The sequence below is a fragment of the Geotrypetes seraphini genome, chromosome 18 (genome assembly GCF_902459505.1).
Source record: "Geotrypetes seraphini chromosome 18, aGeoSer1.1, whole genome shotgun sequence".
Classification (NCBI taxonomy): Eukaryota; Metazoa; Chordata; class Amphibia; order Gymnophiona; family Dermophiidae; genus Geotrypetes; species Geotrypetes seraphini.
In genome coordinates this window covers 32,095,178-32,112,403 of record NC_047101.1, presented here as the reverse complement: position 1 = coordinate 32,112,403, position 17,226 = coordinate 32,095,178, and the positions used below count along the sequence as shown (strand labels likewise).

The following is a 17,226-nucleotide window of genomic DNA, read 5'->3' as shown; positions in this document are numbered from 1 at the left end:
CCAGATTTCTACCACTCTCTGGGTGAAGAAGAACTTCCTTACGTTTGTACGGAACCTATCCCCTTTTAACGTTAGAGAGTGCCCTCTCGTTCTTGTTCTCCAAACTATTCCTCCACTTTTACAACAGAATAACATCGCTTTTCCCCTTCCCCTCCCCCTCCCCTAGGTAGAGAGCATGATAAGGGATAAAGAGGAGGTAGTTATTGGAATTTAAGAGTACTGGCTACGCAACTGCTCAGAGAGTTCCTTTTCTCCTAACTTGTCAGATCAGCCTCTGTTTGTCCCATTTTTTGTCCCTGCCGTAACACCTATTTCCCACCGATTTTCCTATTTCTCCACCTGCCTTCTTTCTAGGTGCCTTATATGTCACGTTCTTCCATCTCCTATTCAGAAGCCTCAAGTCATCCAGCAGTGAGGCGTCTTTGTTAAAGTGAATATCTGAAAATCCCACAGAGCTTTTCAGGTGTGCTGAAGAAATAATTAGCTTTATTTTTCTTCCTGGTTTTGTTTTTTTTTCCAGGTCCCGTCTATCTGGAAATGCAGCATGGGAAGGGGATGAATCAGAAGTGGCTGGGACTGCCAAGATCCAGATTGGCATGAAGTAAGGAGAAATGTTTCCTTTCCTTGATTTTAATGCTTACGACAGGGGCCAGAGGGATGAGCACAACAAAAAGGAAAGCAGATTCAGGACAGACAAGAGGAGTGTGCCCTTCCACACTGCTTCACCACAAGAGAGGACAGAAATCCCAAACTGGAATCCAACAACAAAAGCACAAGAAGTAAACATTGTGCTTAACTTGGCCAAGTTTTGCCCAAAGAGGCCTGTAGTTAAGGTTCCGTGATGTCCGGATTTCCCCGGACGGCTTTTCAAAACCTGGCACGTTGTCTGGCTTTTGAATCGCCGTTGGGCAGGCCGCGGGTGGGGGGGGAGCGGGCTGGGGCGGGGATGGGTAGAACTGGGCGGGCCAGGGGGGAGGGTCTAGGAGTCCAGATTATAACACATATTCTTTTTTTTAAGGTATGATGACAAAAATGGCCATTTTGCAATATTTGTCATCCAGCTGAGCAACTCTGGTAGTCTCCTGTTACAGCAAGACCAGAAAGTGTGAGTATGGAAATATCCACATTAGTGTCTCTTAAGGATTTCCAGTTTTACCAGCCCAGCCCCCTATCACCACAAAATGATAGGCCTAGATGCACAAAATTCAGTCGATATCACTGACTGGATCGCTCTTGGCCGATTCCCTAACAGTGATCAATGCACAAACAAGTTTGCATGCAAACGCAACCGATTCAATCACTCAGTGAGCAACTGACACATGCGCAAAGCCCTAGCAGCAGTGACAGGAAAGCAGCTTCCTGTCACTGCTGTTAGGGCTTCTGGTTTGGTTTTGGTTTTTAATGGCACAGATGTTGTGCTCTATTAAAAACAACCTGTCCCATTAAAAAAAAAAAGCTCCCATGCGTGCCCTCCCACTATGCACCGGCACCCAGACCCACAGTCCACCCACCGACCCATGGCAAAATGCAGGAGGGATGCCCACTCCCTCCTGCCATGAAGGTGTCTACTCCCCCTCCAGGCCTCCCTGACCTGTACCTTAAAAGTTGGGAGCAGGAGGTACTGAAAACACCGTCTGCTCCTCTTCCCTTGACAATGACGCTGGACCTTAGGCCCCTCCCTGGTGTATCATGTGATGTATAGGGAGGAGCCTAAAGCCCTGATTGGTTCAGGCACCTCAGGTCCCTCTCTTGGGAGCATGAGCCAATCAGAGACTTCCTTAGGAAGGAGCCTAGGGAAGTCCCTGATTGGCCATTTGTTTTGGCCAATCAGGGACTTCCCTAGGCTCCTTCCTAAGGAAGTCCTTGATTGGCTCAGATGCCTCAGTCCCCTCCCAAGAGAGGGGCCTGAGGCGCCTGAACCAATCAGGGCCTTAAGATCCTCCCTGTGCATCACATGTTGCACCAGGGAGGGCCTAAGGCCCAGTGTCATCATCGAGGGAGGAGGAGCCGGAGGTGTTTTTAGTACTTCCTGCTCCCAACTTTTAAGGTACGGGGCAAGGGAAGCCTGGAGGGGGAGTGGACACCTTCATGGCAGGAGGGAGTGGGCATCCCTCCTGCCTTTTTTGGGGGGGGGGGAGGTGGAGGGGAGGCTGTTTATGTCTAAACATATCAAATATAATCTAAACTTTAAACATTGTGACAATATATTAATGCCTTCACACAAAATAAAAATACAAAACCAATCATTAAAGGACTCATTAAACAAAATTATGACTCTGGTTCAAATCCTAATAGGCTTGTTAATTATAAAAAAAACTTGAGGTTAGGTTCAGGTACTCTCCAAACAAGAATATACTTCCCAAATAATGGCGTGTTCTTCAAAATTCAAAGAGCAGATGTTGACCCTTATGGCCTAGTTACAAATAAAACTTCTCAATATGTTTAAAATCTTGCTATACTGCCATATCCAATAAAAGGTCTAAGCAGTTTACATGAAAAAATAGTTAAAATGCAATAGAAAGGAGCTCCATTGAAATATAGGACAGTACACATGTATTCAAGAACAGATAAATAATAACATTACCCCCTCCTTTACAAAGCCGAGCTAGCGTTTATAGCGTCGGCCGCCATGGTAACAGCTCCCATGTTCATAAAATTCCTGGCCAAGATGTTCAAATAGACAGTATTTGAAAATAAAGATGGATGTCTAGAGGTTTTGAAAATTGGCATCCGAATTTTGGATGCACTTCTCAGGACATCCAAAGATGAACTTAGACGCACATCGAAAATGGCCCTCCACATGGTTTGCCTATCCGTGCCATCTCTGTCCATAGATGAAAATGTCTGTACGAGTCTAAGCCAGTGATTCCCAAAGTTGTCCTGGGAGAACCCTAGCCAGTCAGGATTTCAGGATATCCAAAATGAATAGCATGAGAAAATTTGCATACACTGTCTTCTTGGTAAGCAAATCTATCTGATGCATAGTCATTGTAGATATCCTGAAACGTTGCCTGCTGGGGGGTTCCTTCAGGACAAGTTTGGGAACCTTTGGTCTGAGTCCTTATCTACAAAGCACTGCTTAATAAGAGCACACCTTTTTATGTCCCATGAAAACAAAACATTTTCTGTTTTTAGAACAGCATTGTAAGATCCTAATGTCACATTCTTTTCTTTCTAGATATATTCGTCTTGCCGTTCTGCCCTGTTCCGAGAGCACAACCTGCTTGTTCCGGACAAGATCCACGGACCCTATGGACAATCTTGTATACAATGAAATTTTTTGGGTTCCCATCTCTCATGCTGCTTTGCGTCAAAAGACTCTACGAGTGGACATTTGCACTGTGAATTCCTCCCACCATGAAGAATGCCTGGTTAGGAAGATTATTTAATTTCATATTCTCAAGTCCAAAACAGCCAGAAAAGTGCTTCAGATTTGCTTCTTTACTAAGAGAAATGTAACGAGAATTGTCACAAGCAAAGAATGCATTACTATGATTTCTGAAAGTTAAAATCTTGAGATTCGCAATGGAAAATGCTCACTGTTGTAAATGCAGAGTATGAAGACATTGTCATCTTTGAAGGAAAGGGCTAGGAATATGCAGCCAGAGCATTTTCATTTTGTGTCATTTCTGGGAATGTAAATTTTATTTTTCTTTGGTTTAATTGTCATTCAGTTCTCATGGGAGTGATGTCAAAAGAGTGTGAACTATTTGGGAATGCTAATACGTACACATGCGAACAATCAAGAAGACTGCACACACTTTTTCACAAGTGTGTGCATGTGCAGTTGTGCACACTCGTGTGAACAATCTGGAAAAAGTGCACACTTTCAAAAGAACATAAGAATGGTCTTACTGGATCGGCCCAGTGGTCCATCTAGCCCTGTATCCTGTCTTCACAGAGGCCAATCCAAGTCACAAGTACCTGGCAAAAACGCAGCATTCCATGACACTGATCCAGAGCAAGAGGTGGCTTCCCCATGTCTGTCTCAACAGCAGACTATGGACCTTTCCTCCAGGAACTTGTCCAAAACTTTTTTAAAACCAGTTACATTAACTGCTCTTACCACATCCTCTGGCAACATATTCCAGATCTTAACTATTCTCTGAGTGAAAAATTTTTTTTCTCCAATTGGTTTTTAAAGTATTTCCCTGTAACTTCATCGAATGTCCCCCTAGTCTTTGTAATTTTTGACGGAGTGAAAAATCGATCCACTTGTACCCGTTCTACTCCACTCAGGATTTTGTAGACTTCAATCATATCTCCCCTCAGCCATCTCTTTTCCATGCTGAAGAGCCCTAACCGTTTTAGTCTTTCCTCATACGAAAGGAGCTCCATCCCCTTTACCATCTTGGTTGCTTTTCTTTGAACCTTTTCTAGCGCCACTATATCTTTCTTGAGATAAGGAGACCAGGATTGAATGCAATACTCCAGATGAGGTTGCGCCTTGGAGTGATACAAGGGCATTATGACATTCTTAGTCTTGTTAACCATCCTTTTAAAATAATGCCTAGCATCCTATTTGCTTTTTTGGCCACCGCTGCCACACAGTAGTGTGGAGACTACCAGCAAAATGAGTGATGGACTAGAAACCGTTTCCATAACGGGAATGCTTTGTCCCTAACCCCTGTGAATATGAAGGGAGACCTGTACTATGCCACTGAACTCCCACCCTTGCAGATTAGTGTTAGATGGCTTGCCTCCATTTATATGCATAAGTATACAGTTACCTGCAAAAGCAGCAGTATTCTGTACAGTTGTGCTCTCAAGTGGTGATGAAATGTGAGTATTCACGTGCTCAGGTTCATGAGTGAGATAACCAGTTAGAGCAGTGGTCTCAAACTCACACCTTTGCAGGGCCTCTTTTGGATCTGGAGGTACTTGGAGGGCCTCAGAAAAAATAGTTAAGGTCTTATCAGAGAAATGACAATTTTGCATGAGGTAAAATTCTTTATAGTTTATAAATCTTTCCTTTTGGCTAAGTCTTAATAATAAGGGAAGTTGAGGGCTTTGCAAATGCTTATCAACTCCACTGCAAGATTAATCACAGGGGCTCCTAGGAGTAGCCATATAACTCCTGTGTTGAAGAAACTACACTGGTTACCTTTGCAACAAAGAGTTCAGTTTAAGATTATTGCGATTATACATCAGACATTGTATCCTGCTTCCCCAAAGATCTTACAAGAATTCTTTGAGATCTATAAACCGAGAAGAGAGCTTAGAGATGTAAATGGGATGAAATTAAGTTTGGAGGGGAGAATGTCGACTGTGCATGCTAGGATTGGAGCATCAATGATATCTGTGGCTGGTGTAGAACTATGGGATGCCTTGCGTGAGGAGAATGAATTTTAAGAAAATGCTGAAAACTCAATTATTTGCCAATGCCTTCCTGCTAACATATATTTCAGTTGATAATCGCCTTCTAGAATTTTTCTGACATCAATGTATGATTTAAAGTTTGCTTGTATTTCTGAATTGATTGGATTTGTGCTCTATCCCTATTATAACAGGGATGATTAACGATGTTGTTTAGACATGTCTATGTTATCTGTGATATTCGGAGGGAAACAAGATTTTATAAGAACATAAGAATTGCCACTGTTGGGTCAGACCAGTGGTTCATTGTGCCCAGCAGTCCGCTCCCGCGGTGGCCCCTAGGTCAAAGACTAACTGAGACCAGCCCTACCTGCGTACCATCCGGTTCAGCAGGAACTTGTCTAACTTTGTCTTGAATCCCTGGAGGGTGTTGTTCCCTATAACAGCCTCCGGAAGAGCATTTCAGTTTTCTACTACTCTTTGGGTGAAAAAGAACTTCCTTACTTTTGTACAGAATCTATCCCCTTTTAACTTTAGAGAGTGCCCTCTCGTTCTCTCTACCTTGGAGAGGGTGAACATCCTGTCTTTATCTACTAAGTCCCTTCATTATCTTGAATGTTTTGATCATGTCCCCTCTCAGTCTCCTCTTTTCAAGGGAGAAGAGGCCCAATTTCGCTAATCTCTCACTGTACGGCAACTCCTCCAGCCCCTTAACCATTTTAGTTGCTCTTCTCTGAACCCTTTGGAGCAGTACCATGTCCTTCTTCATGTATGGCGACTAGTGCTGAACGCAGTATTCCAGGTGAAGGCATACCATGGCCCGGTACAGTGGCATGATAACCTTCTCCAATCTGTTTGTGATCCACTTCTTAATCATTCCTAGCATTCTGTTTGCCCTTTTTGCCACTACCACGCGAACGGTTTCATTGACTTGTCGACCAGCAATCCCAAGTCTCTTTCCTGGGGGGTCTCTCCAAGTACCACTACTACTATGTTACTACTATGTTACACCCCAGACATCCTGTATTCGTGTAAAAGATTTTTGTTACCGACATGTATCACCTTACACTTATCCACGTTGAACCTTATTTGCCATATTGCGGGCCATTTCTCGAGCGTGTTTATGTCACGTTGCAGATCTTCGCAGTCCTCTTGCATCTTCAATACTCTGAATAACTTGGTATCGTCTGCAAATTGAATCACCTCACTTGTATCAATTTCCAGATCGTTTATAAATATGTTGAAGAGCACAGGTCCAAGCATTGAACTCTGCGGCACTCCACTGATGACGCTTTTCCAGTCCGAGTATTGTCCATTTACCTCCACTCTCTGTTTCCTATCTGCCAGCCAGTTTTTAATCCATGTGAGTATTTCATCCTCGATTCCATGGCTTGCAATTGTTCAAAGTAGTCTTTCATGCGGAACCGCATAGTTGTATAATCAAGAAACTGCTTTATTTTACTTTTGTGATTGATAAACATACCGAGGGCCTCAAAATAGTACCTGGCGGGATGCATGTGGCCCTCAGGCCGCGAGTTTGAGACCACTGAGTTAGAGGGCCTTGGGGGAAGGAGAAAGGAGAAATGCTGGACTAGGAGTTTGAAAAGAAGGGAAGAAATCTTAAGCTTTAGAGGCAGGGGAGCAGACATCAAAATTGGCTCAGGGTGCCATAACCTTTTGAGCCAGCACCCAGTTGGTGTTTTCTCCATGGAGTCTAAATATTAGGGGGAGGGCATATTTTTTAAAATTAATTATCTGTCAGGCCAACTTCCTCTAGTTTTGGGGGGTTGTAGCCTGATCACTTTATGGGATGCTTTATTGGGGGGGGGGGGGGGCAGCACTTTGGTTCTTTGTTTATGGCCATCTGAGATTTGAGGTATGAATTCAGAGATGAGTGATCAGAAATGTATTGATCTGATTTCACTTTTTCAAGCTAAGTCCTTACTTTATTCTCTTGTTGGAGGAGGTGGTGGACCGATGATTGACAAGACAAATCCATCCACCTTTGTCCAAGATTTTCACAATTGTTTTAAGGGATTTGTGAGAAATGTTTATGCCAACTTAGGTTGTGATAGTAACATTTTTTTCTAGATTTATTTCAAAAGAATTTACAATATTTTGTTAAGAATTATATACCTGCTCCACTTTTGATGTTTATCTTGATGGTGGACTAGTTTGTCTTTGTGGTTTAGGTATGAATTCTAGCCATTTGCATTAGACCTCTCTGCTATTTATAAATGTTTTCTGCTGTTCTCAGCTTCCAGCTTAAGGACGACTGATCTCCTCTCAGTTATGGTGTTATAAGCCTTCACTTACAACTACTTCCCCCCCCTTTGGAGCATCTCAAGCTGAAATCATGTCCTGTTTGATATGCCCCCTAGTGCTTCCACCCCAAACACTTCTCCAAGGCCCCCCCACAGGGGAGATGATTCATGGGAACAGTTTTTGCACCTCGTCTCACTTGCGCCCTGTGTGGTTGCATTGCTGAGACAGCTTTCAGGATACCTTTGCCTAGGGTTACCAGATTTTCCGTCTGGAAAATCTAGACCCCCCCCCCTTAGCCCCACCCCCAGGCCCGCCCAGTCCCACCCATCCCCGCCCCATCAAGCCTCCAATCCCGGCTGCCTGCTCTCATTGGGCAGGACATCCGCGCATGCGCGGATACTCTCCTGTCCGAAGAAAAGCTTTTCAAACCCCAAAGTGCCGGGTTTTGAAAAGCCATCCGGACCCCCGGGGAAATCTGGACGTCTGCTATCCCTACCATTTCCTCCTACTTCATAACAGTAAATTTGCACATTGCCTGCTTATAACAAGACAGAAAATGGTGCAAAAATAATTTCAATGTCTAAATTCTATTTGCTGTTCTAGGGTGGTGCTCAAATCAGCCTAGCCGAAGTGTGCAAGTCTGCTGAGAATACAACCCGTTGGTACAATCTCCTCAGCTACCGATATATGCCGAGCAATACTGTGAAAAAGAAGCCGAGAGACAGCTATTTGGAGGTGACCAGCCAAGACAACAGGGTAGGAAAGAGCGTTAACCATGAGCATATAACGCAGAGTCCCGCAAATTTTCTCGAGCCGCGGCACACTAAAGGTAGTGGCCGTGGATCGAGGCACCTGGAAATGTGTGCATGCGTGACATCATCATGTCAATGTCCGCGTGTGTGTGAAGGCCTTCCAGGTGGGCGGGGCCAGAGAGAAGGATAGGTGCTGGTGCCCATGAGAGGCACGGCCTGTGGCTCCTCTCCTCCTCCCCAGTGAAATCTCAGGAGGCCCACAGTTTGAGACACATTGATATAAAGAAAGCAAAGTGTAACCTTGAATCATTGCCAGGGAGTGGAAGGCCACAACAGGCCGACTAAGCCTGGATTACTGTTATATCATCTACTTAGCTTTACCTAAAAAGAATCTGAAAAGATTACAGCTTATACAGAATACAGTGGTGCGATTAATTTTCAAGTTGAAAAAAAATTGATCACGTAACCAAATGCTATCAGATACTGCACTGGTTCCCGGTTGAATCAAGGATACGTTTCAAAATGGCTGGCTTTGGTTACAAAATACTATATGGCTTGGTGCCAGCCTCTTTAGTAGAACATTTCAATTTCACAAATAGAAAACCATTATTGTGTAAAAATTCTATATTTTCATTTCCCACGGTTAAAGGTTGCACTTATAAGCGCTATTTTCAGAGAATATTGGCCTTCTGAGCGGCATGCTGGGACAAGAGCTTTAGTAGGCTAGCATTAGGTTCCAGTTCTTATCAAGCTTTTAGAAAGATGTTGAAGACACATTTGTTTGATAAATGTAGTTCACTGTGCAGGTACAGTTTCCTTGATTCTTGTGAACCACTTAGAATTGAGAGGCATAGCGGTAGACAAGTGGATTGTTATATTATGTTATGTAATTGGGCCTCTGGGTGGCAGCTTCTAGTGGCAAGAAGGAGAAGTCGCAGATTATGACAGTCACACAGACTCCAAAAAGCCATCCATAGCCGGTATCTTTTGCACACATAAATGAACAGCCAGGTCATGGCTTCAGTTATATTTGTATGTTAGCTTTTTACACTTTTTTAAACAGTTTCACTCATATGGGGGTAATTTTATGATACCTTTTCCACATGCAGGAAATGGCTCTTAGAGAATCATGCGGGTGAATACACACGCAACTGTGTGCCGGCATTTGAAGGGGTGGCATAGTTTGGTTGGAACAGAGGCAGAGCTGTGCTGTCTTATACTGTAGAATATGTGTGCACGCATGGGGGAAGGGGTAATTCTATCACTGAATGCCTCTGAAAAGTCCAAAAAGGTACTTATTTTAAAAAAGGCAACATAGGTGCTCGTGTTCCTTCTACATGTGGGCATGTACTTGGAATCAATTCTATAACCGAGCACCGCCATTTAGGGGCTCTGATAACATTATTCTATCAGGATACCTACATGGCGTTTGTGTCCTTGTAGAATGCTAGCGAAGCCCAGCATTGGCGCTATAGGCAGTTGATGACTCGGTGATTGGATAGAGAAGAGCAAGGTAAAATCTTTGGCATGGGAGGGTAGCACTTATGTCAGCAGTGAGGGCAGCAGGGCACTTTGAACAGGGCAAAGAAGAAATCCTTGCTCTGCAGCACCAGCTGTCTCCCGCCTAGACTGCTCTGCTACTGATGGTAAAATGTGCACTGAAAGTACTCCAGGAATCATGTGCTAAGAAAAATGTTTTTCATTCAAGACTAGACTTAAGACCTTCTACGAGGGTCATTTCATAAATAATACACTTTTTTTTTTTAAATTTACATGTTTTTTGTTGGTTTTTTTCAAGTATTTCTTTACAATCCTTCAATATGGTCTCCCTGCTTTGCAATGACCAAGTCCCAACATCTGGGAAGCTTCATTATTCCATCCAAGACACCGTTTTGTTCAGTTGCCGAATGGCTCGGATACCGGCGGAAGAAAGCTCTTCCAGAGATGCAAAACGATGTCCATGCATAGGTTGTTTCAGCTTTGGAAAAAGGTCAAAGTCTGGACTGCAGGGAGCATGAGGTAACACCTCCCAGCCGTATTCGTGTAGTTTTTCAATGACAAGTGGAGAGCTCCATCTTCCCCACGACCAAAAATATTTTGATGAGCTCAATCAAAAGTCAAACAAATGATGATTTTTGCTTATGATCATGAAGGCATCATCATTACAGACAAAGTTCCATGTGGAAGAAGTGTCACAGCAGTGTCTTATCGTGATTTTTTGCAAAAAATGCGCAGAAAAATACACAAAACCCGACCTCAGTTGCTCTTGTCTGGGTCACTCATTATTCATGACAACACTCGCCCGCATATAGGGAATGTCATTAAAAAACTACACGAATATGACTGGGAAGTGTTACCTCATGCTCCCTACAGTCCAGACATGAATCCACCAGATTTCGACCTTTCTCCAAAGTTGAAACAACCTATGCGTGGACATCGTTTTGCATCTCTGGAAGAGCTTTCTTCTGCCGGTACCCGAACCATTCGGCAACTGAACAAAAATGGTGTCTTGGATGGAATAATGAAGCTTCCCGGATGTTGGGACTCGGTCATTGGGGTTGGAGGTGTATTTTAGGCAGGACTAGGTTGGGTCCAGAATTATGATGTCTCTCAGTGATAATGGAACAGGCAAAGCAACAAAGAAGAATGTTTTTATTAGACATGTTTCAGTCACAGGCAGGATATAAAAAGGTGATTGCAAGCTGACCACTAGAGGGATGAAGGCATGAACTCTCCTTCATCTCCCTGTGGTTACTGACTAGAGACAAATCTGTCCCCATCCCCGCAGGAATTCAATTTCCCCGTCCCTGCAAGTTTTGTCGCTGTCCCTGCCCCATTCCTGTAAGCTCTGCCTTAACCGCACAAGCCTTGAACACTTATGATTTTAAAGTGTTTGAGGCTTGTGCAGATGAGGACGGAGCTTAGGCATTGGTGGAATGAGGCATTATGACATCACAATCTGAGCTCTAGAATGTTGCTACGTAGGATTTGAAACCGTTTGAGGCTTGTGCAGATGAGGACGGAGCTTAGGCATTGGTGGAAGGAGGCATTATGACATCACAATCTAAGCTCTAGAATGTTGCTTCTTATAATTTCAAAGTGTTCGAAGCTTGTGCCAATGAGGACGGAGCTTAGGCATTGGTGGAATGAGGCATTATGACATCACAATCTGAGCTCTAGAATGTTGCTTCTTATAATTTCAAAGTGTTCGAAGCTTGTGCCAATGAGGACGGAGCTTAGGCATTGGTAGAATGAGACATTATGACATCACAATCTGAGCTCTAGAATGTTGCTACTTAATGATTTTAAAGTGTTTGAGGCTTGTGCAGATGAGGACGGAACTTGCAGGAATGGGGTTGTTTGAGGAAAAGAACTTGACAGGACGGGAAAATGAGTTTCCTTGGGGATGGGGAAAAATTTGGCCCAGTGTCATTCTCTATTACTGACCCCCTTCCACCCTCCTAAGAAGTGAAAGTGACAGTGGCTATCAGGCTTTGTGACAGCTTCAGGTATTATGGCCATTCTTAACAGAGCAGCATGCAAGTGAAAGGAGTAGCTTAGTGGTCAGTGTGGTGGCATAGTAAGGGGGGAGGGCCAGGTCACGGACTGCCCTGGGTGTCTTCTTTGCTGGGGGTGTTGGCGCCTTTTCTCCACCCCCGCATACCTCTTTAAATATACACCAGAGTAAGCAGCATCTTCCTCTTGCTGCTCATACCAACCTCATCTCCCTTCTGATGTCACTTCCTGGTCACGGGACCAGGATGTGACATCAGAATGCCAAGGCCACTGTGAGCAGCAGGTAGAAGATGCTTGTGCCGGCAACCATTTCAAGAGGTATGCGAAGGCAGGGGGCACTCAAGTGGTGTGGAAGAGTGGGGGGATGCTCAAGTGGCAGGAAAGGGTGAAGGGCACATGGCTTGGCAATGCCAGGTGCCACCATCCTAGTCGCCAATCTCCCTCACTACATCACTGGATGTAACTCCCACTTTAACTCTTTTATTTCTATACAAATATGTGAACCCTCCTGGAACATAGAAATACCTGCTGTATTTTCATACAAGTGCTTTATCTTGAGGCATTTTTGTTCTTCTAATGGTTCTGAGGTTGACAGCAGCTAATACTCATCTATTTAGGACTCGGTGTTCAGGAATCTGAGTGCGGTGACCCTTGAAGGGGAAGTTTTGATCTATGGAGCCTTCTTTCCACTGCAGGATTCTGTGTCGGCCCTTCTGGAGCAGACGGCCGTGGAACTGGAAGCTGTCGAGAAAAGACGCGAAGAAAGCAGAAGCACGTTGTGCTCAGGGGAGAACTGGTGTGTAGAAACAGCATTAGTATGAAGGGGAGCTGTGAGAGATTTGGGAAGATGAGGCCGATGTTCAACAGGGCTAAAGCTGCCTAACCGTGACAGGATGACTTATCCGATTACAGTTAAGCAGACTTTCAACAAGATATCTGCCCATCTTGGAACTGGTTACAGAACATATGAATAGCCTTACTGGATCAAACCAAGGGTCCATTTAGCCCAGAAGCCCATCCTCATAGTGGCCAATCTAAGTCACTAGCAACATTCCGTGCTACCGATCCAGAGCAAGCAGTGGCTTCCCCCATGTCTGTCTCAATAACAGAGTATGGATTTTTCCTCCGGGCAACGCGTCCCAGAGCTTAACTATCTGGCTTAGACCCACAGTCTGAAGCTGAAAGAACTGCAGGGAGCAGTTCAATAAATGGTGCCCAAAGTTAGTCGCTGTGAAGAAAGGGCACAACGCATAGAATGCCAATTTCAGCGTACTAGCTTAGCATGGATTTTGCACCTAACTTTGGCGTGGCACTTACGCCTACTGAAACTTGTTGTAAATGCTAGCACACAACCATTGGCATATGGATGTTCCTAAATACCGGCAATGCCCTGACCCGCTCACACTCCTCCCATGGCCACCCCCACTTTTTTGTTGCACATCTCCTTCGTATCTATCGGCACCCCTCCCCTTCCCCTAATTCGACTAAAATCCCTGGTAACTAGTGGTACCCACCCAGTCCCTCCCTCATACCCCCATACCTTAAGTGAGGCAGGAGCAATGCCCACTCGCTCCTGCCTTAGGTGCTGACATCCTCAAAATGATGACACTCCACCCTACGGGGTGTATCTGGACATGCACCGGGGTGGGGCATAAGGGAATTTCTTGGTATGGGGAAGGGATTGGGTAGGTGGCATTACACACCATGATTTTTATTTGAATTAGGGGAAAGGGAAGGGACATCAGGAAATGGGATTTTTTTTTTTAATCGGGGGAGGGGACCTGGAGTACCTGTGGGAGGAGTTGATTGGTCAGGTGGGTGGGGGAGTTCCACTAGACCACAGGAAGTGGGAGTTTTCTGAAGCAGGAAGGAACAGGTACCATTAGACACCAGGGTTGGGGGTTGATGCAGAAAGTTATCTAGGGTACAGTAATTTAATTGGGAGATTCAGAGAAAGTCTTCTAAACCTTCTGTGCTGTCTTGGACCTGGTGTGCGTTTTCTCCACTATGATAACCCTAGATATGCGGGGGCTGGCACCTACGTAGCTTTTAAAATGTTCCCCAGCCCCTCCATTCCTCTTCTTACCCCCTTTCTGGATTGTCCTCCTTCTGACCCCCTTCCGCCCAAAATAGCTCCCGATCCCCCATCCAGTACCCCTTTTGATCTCCTTCCCACTCCCAAAATAGCCTCCCCCTTCTGATACTCCTCCCCAGCCCACCTCACCATAGAAACAGAAAGATGACGGCAGAAAAGGGCTATAGCCCATCAAGTCTGCCCACTCTACTGACCCACCCCATTAAGTCTGAGTACTAATGACCTATTTCCTAAACTCGACCCTCGTAAGGATCCTACTAGGGCATCCCATTTATTCTTAAAGTCAAGCACGCTGGTGGCCTTGATCACCTGCTCTGGAAGCTTGTTCCAGTGATCTACAACCCTTTCTGTGAAGAAATACTTCCTTACGTCACTATCAAATTTCCCTCCTCTGAGTTTGAGCGGATGCCCCCTTGTGACCGAGGGTCCTTTGAGAAAGAAGATGTCTTCTTCCACCTCGACACGTCCCGTGATGTATTTAAATGTCTCAATCATGTCCCCCCTCTCTCTGCGTTCCTCCAGAGTGTAGAGCTGCAATTTATTTAGTCTTTCTTCGTACGAGAGACCCTTGAGCCCCGAGATCATCCTAGTGGCCATCCGCTGAACCGACTCAACTCTAAGCACGTCTTTACGGTAATGTGGCCTCCAGAATTGCACACAGTATTCCAGATGAGGTCTGCACCATGGTTCTGCACCACAATACGTATGTCCCCCCAGGCCTATGTAGCATCTCTGGTTGTCCAGTAGGGTCATTGAGAGCAGGAGCAAACCCCACCTGGGTCATTAGGGCATAGACAGGGGGTGGGTAAGCAGAGTGGGCAGACTTGATGGGCTGTAGCCCTTTTCTGCCGTCATCTTCTATGTTTCTATGTTACCCCCAGTGGCTGTCACAATCTCTAGTGGCAGCACCATGGATGGCCTAGTGGTTAGAGCTGCTGCCTCGGCACCCTGAGGTTGTGAGTTCAATCCCAGCCTTCTCCCTGTGATTCTGGGCAAGTCACTTCATCATCGATTGCCCCAGGTACCACAGTTATATTGAGAGCCTGCCAGGACTGATAGGGAAAATACTTAAGAGCACCTGAATAATATTCAACGTATTGTGAACCGCTTTGGGTGAATCTGTTCATGAAGAGGTAGTTAATAAATCCCAATAAATAAACTTTTATAGTATTCTATAAGTTGCATGTGTAAGTTGGAGACGTACTCATGGCCCTCCCATGTATGCCCTCTTGCAGTTATGCATGATCTTAAAGAATACAAAGCACATAATCTGACTGAAGTAGAGAATGACACGTGGACAAATTTTTCCCCACCCCCGTCCAGTCCTCGCAAGTTCTTTTACTGTCCCTGCCCCATTCCTGCAATTTCCATCCTCATCTGCATAAGCCTCAAACACTTTAAAATCATAAGTGTTCGAGGCTTGTGCGGTTAAGGCATAGCTTACAGGAATGGGGCAGGGGCAGGGATGGCGACAAAACTTGCAGAGACGGGGCAAAATGAGTTCCTGCAGGGACGGAGAAAAATGTGTCCCCATGTCATTCTCAAGACTGAAGATTGTATATCCTTGATGTGGGTGTAGGTCTCTGTGTTGTGGAGCAGAAGAGGGCAAGAGCTCCTGGGACCCCTAGTGGTCATGAAGTAAAAGTACAAGTAAATTGCATTTTCAAATTTCTGCAAAATTCTATCCGTACCAAAAGCACCACAGCTTTATACCCACCGCAGGTTTCAAAGAGTAGTTCTTGTGTGCTTTGGCTTTGGAAATCGGTGCAAAACCTGTAGGTTAAAAAAAAATTTAAAAAAATGATATCAAATCTCTAAAAGATTTTTGTGACTGTAAATTGTGCTGCATGCTGGTATGCGACACTGGTGCTGAGATTGAAAGGTTTGGTGAGGTGCTGGCACTCATGCTGATAGGATCTAACTGTTCTGTAATAGGCCAGATGAGGATGCTGTAGAGGAAGAGGACGAGGAAGCCTATAATGAAGAGGAAGACCCGGCAGTAGACATGCTGACAGAAACAGAGGCTCTGAAGGTAAGGGAAGGGTTAACATTAAGAGGTATAGTTGGGCTTTCTCCTGTACCCCCAAGCAGAGGTGTGCTTCTCCAGACAGCTGAAGCCATTGTTATTTGACGTTCAGTGTTGTTAAACGTCTGAAAACACACCTGTTCCTAAAGTATCTAGACCAGTGTTTTCAACCTTTTTACACCTATGGACCGGCAGAAATAAAATAATTATTCTGTGGACCGGCATCGGTCCGTGGACCGGTGATTGAAGAACACGGGGCTAAGTCGTGGGCCAGACCCCGCCCATCTCTACCCAATCTCCACCCCAGACCCCGCCCCCATAATAGTACTAATTGCACCTTGCACGTACCTTGTCTCATCTGGAAGCCTTCCCTCTGACGTTGCAACGTCAGAGAGAAGGCTTCCGGTTCAGGCGCAGGATGCGCATAGGAGCCACTGCCTGTGGCTTTGTGCACTGAATCAGTCAGAAAGAGGGAGCTGGCTCGAAGATAACGCCGCATCGATCGCACCATGGACCAGCGGTTGAAGAACACTGTTTTGGGCCTGATGCACGTGCTGGCCCTGTGGACCGGCAGGAAATTTCTGTGGACCGGCACTGGTCCATGGACCAGTGGTTGAAGAACACTGATCTAGACAACTGATCCTCTCTTCTCTCTCCCCTCTATAGCGATTAACTTGTTCTATTGATCACTCTCTCCTCAAAAATGGATTTCCTGTCCTATTAACTCTCTTTCTTCCTCCCCTCTTAAAGTCAATCAATTTGTACCTTTGCTTAATCTTTGTAAACCGCATAGAACTTCACGGTATTGCGGTATATAAGCTGTTGTTATTATTATTATTATTAAATGCAGATTTTGTTTTGTTTTGTTTTGCTGATTTCAAGTTTACCTTTTGGATTGAGCTTATGTTATATTTGGTCATTTTACTAATGTTATGCTGTTAACAAACTTGTAAGTTTTTGTTAAACTGCACCTGCTGTGCACCGACTTGGGTGAATCTCTTCATAAAGGCAGTTAATACATCCTAGGAAAGCTCATGTCCATCGTTCACAAATTCCCAAGTGCTTTTCTCAGTTTCCAAACGAGTACTGGCAGCGTCTTACAAACCTGCGGCCCGTTTGCTCTACAAAAAGTTTTTTTTTTTTCTCTTCAAGCTCCTAAAGAAAGGTATTTTTCCTGAAACTGGACCAGTTGAGCTACAACTTGCCAATTTTGTTATGCCTCGTTTGGAAATTGAGAAAAGCACTTGAGAATTTGT

The 17,226-nt window shown here is 44.8% G+C and overlaps 1 protein-coding gene across 1 annotated transcript in view; it reads left to right on the top strand.

The window, feature by feature from the left end:
* Positions 1-17,226, top strand: part of WWC1 (WW and C2 domain containing 1) — a 223,179-nt gene that overhangs the window by 189,889 nt on the left and 16,064 nt on the right. Inside the window, exons 13-18 of the mRNA XM_033927312.1 lie at positions 521-601; positions 1,019-1,105; positions 3,179-3,371; positions 8,185-8,337; positions 12,545-12,645; positions 15,880-15,976. Coding sequence (XP_033783203.1) covers positions 521-601; positions 1,019-1,105; positions 3,179-3,371; positions 8,185-8,337; positions 12,545-12,645; positions 15,880-15,976 — 712 coding nt within the window. The remainder of the gene's footprint in view (positions 1-520; positions 602-1,018; positions 1,106-3,178; positions 3,372-8,184; positions 8,338-12,544; positions 12,646-15,879; positions 15,977-17,226) is intronic.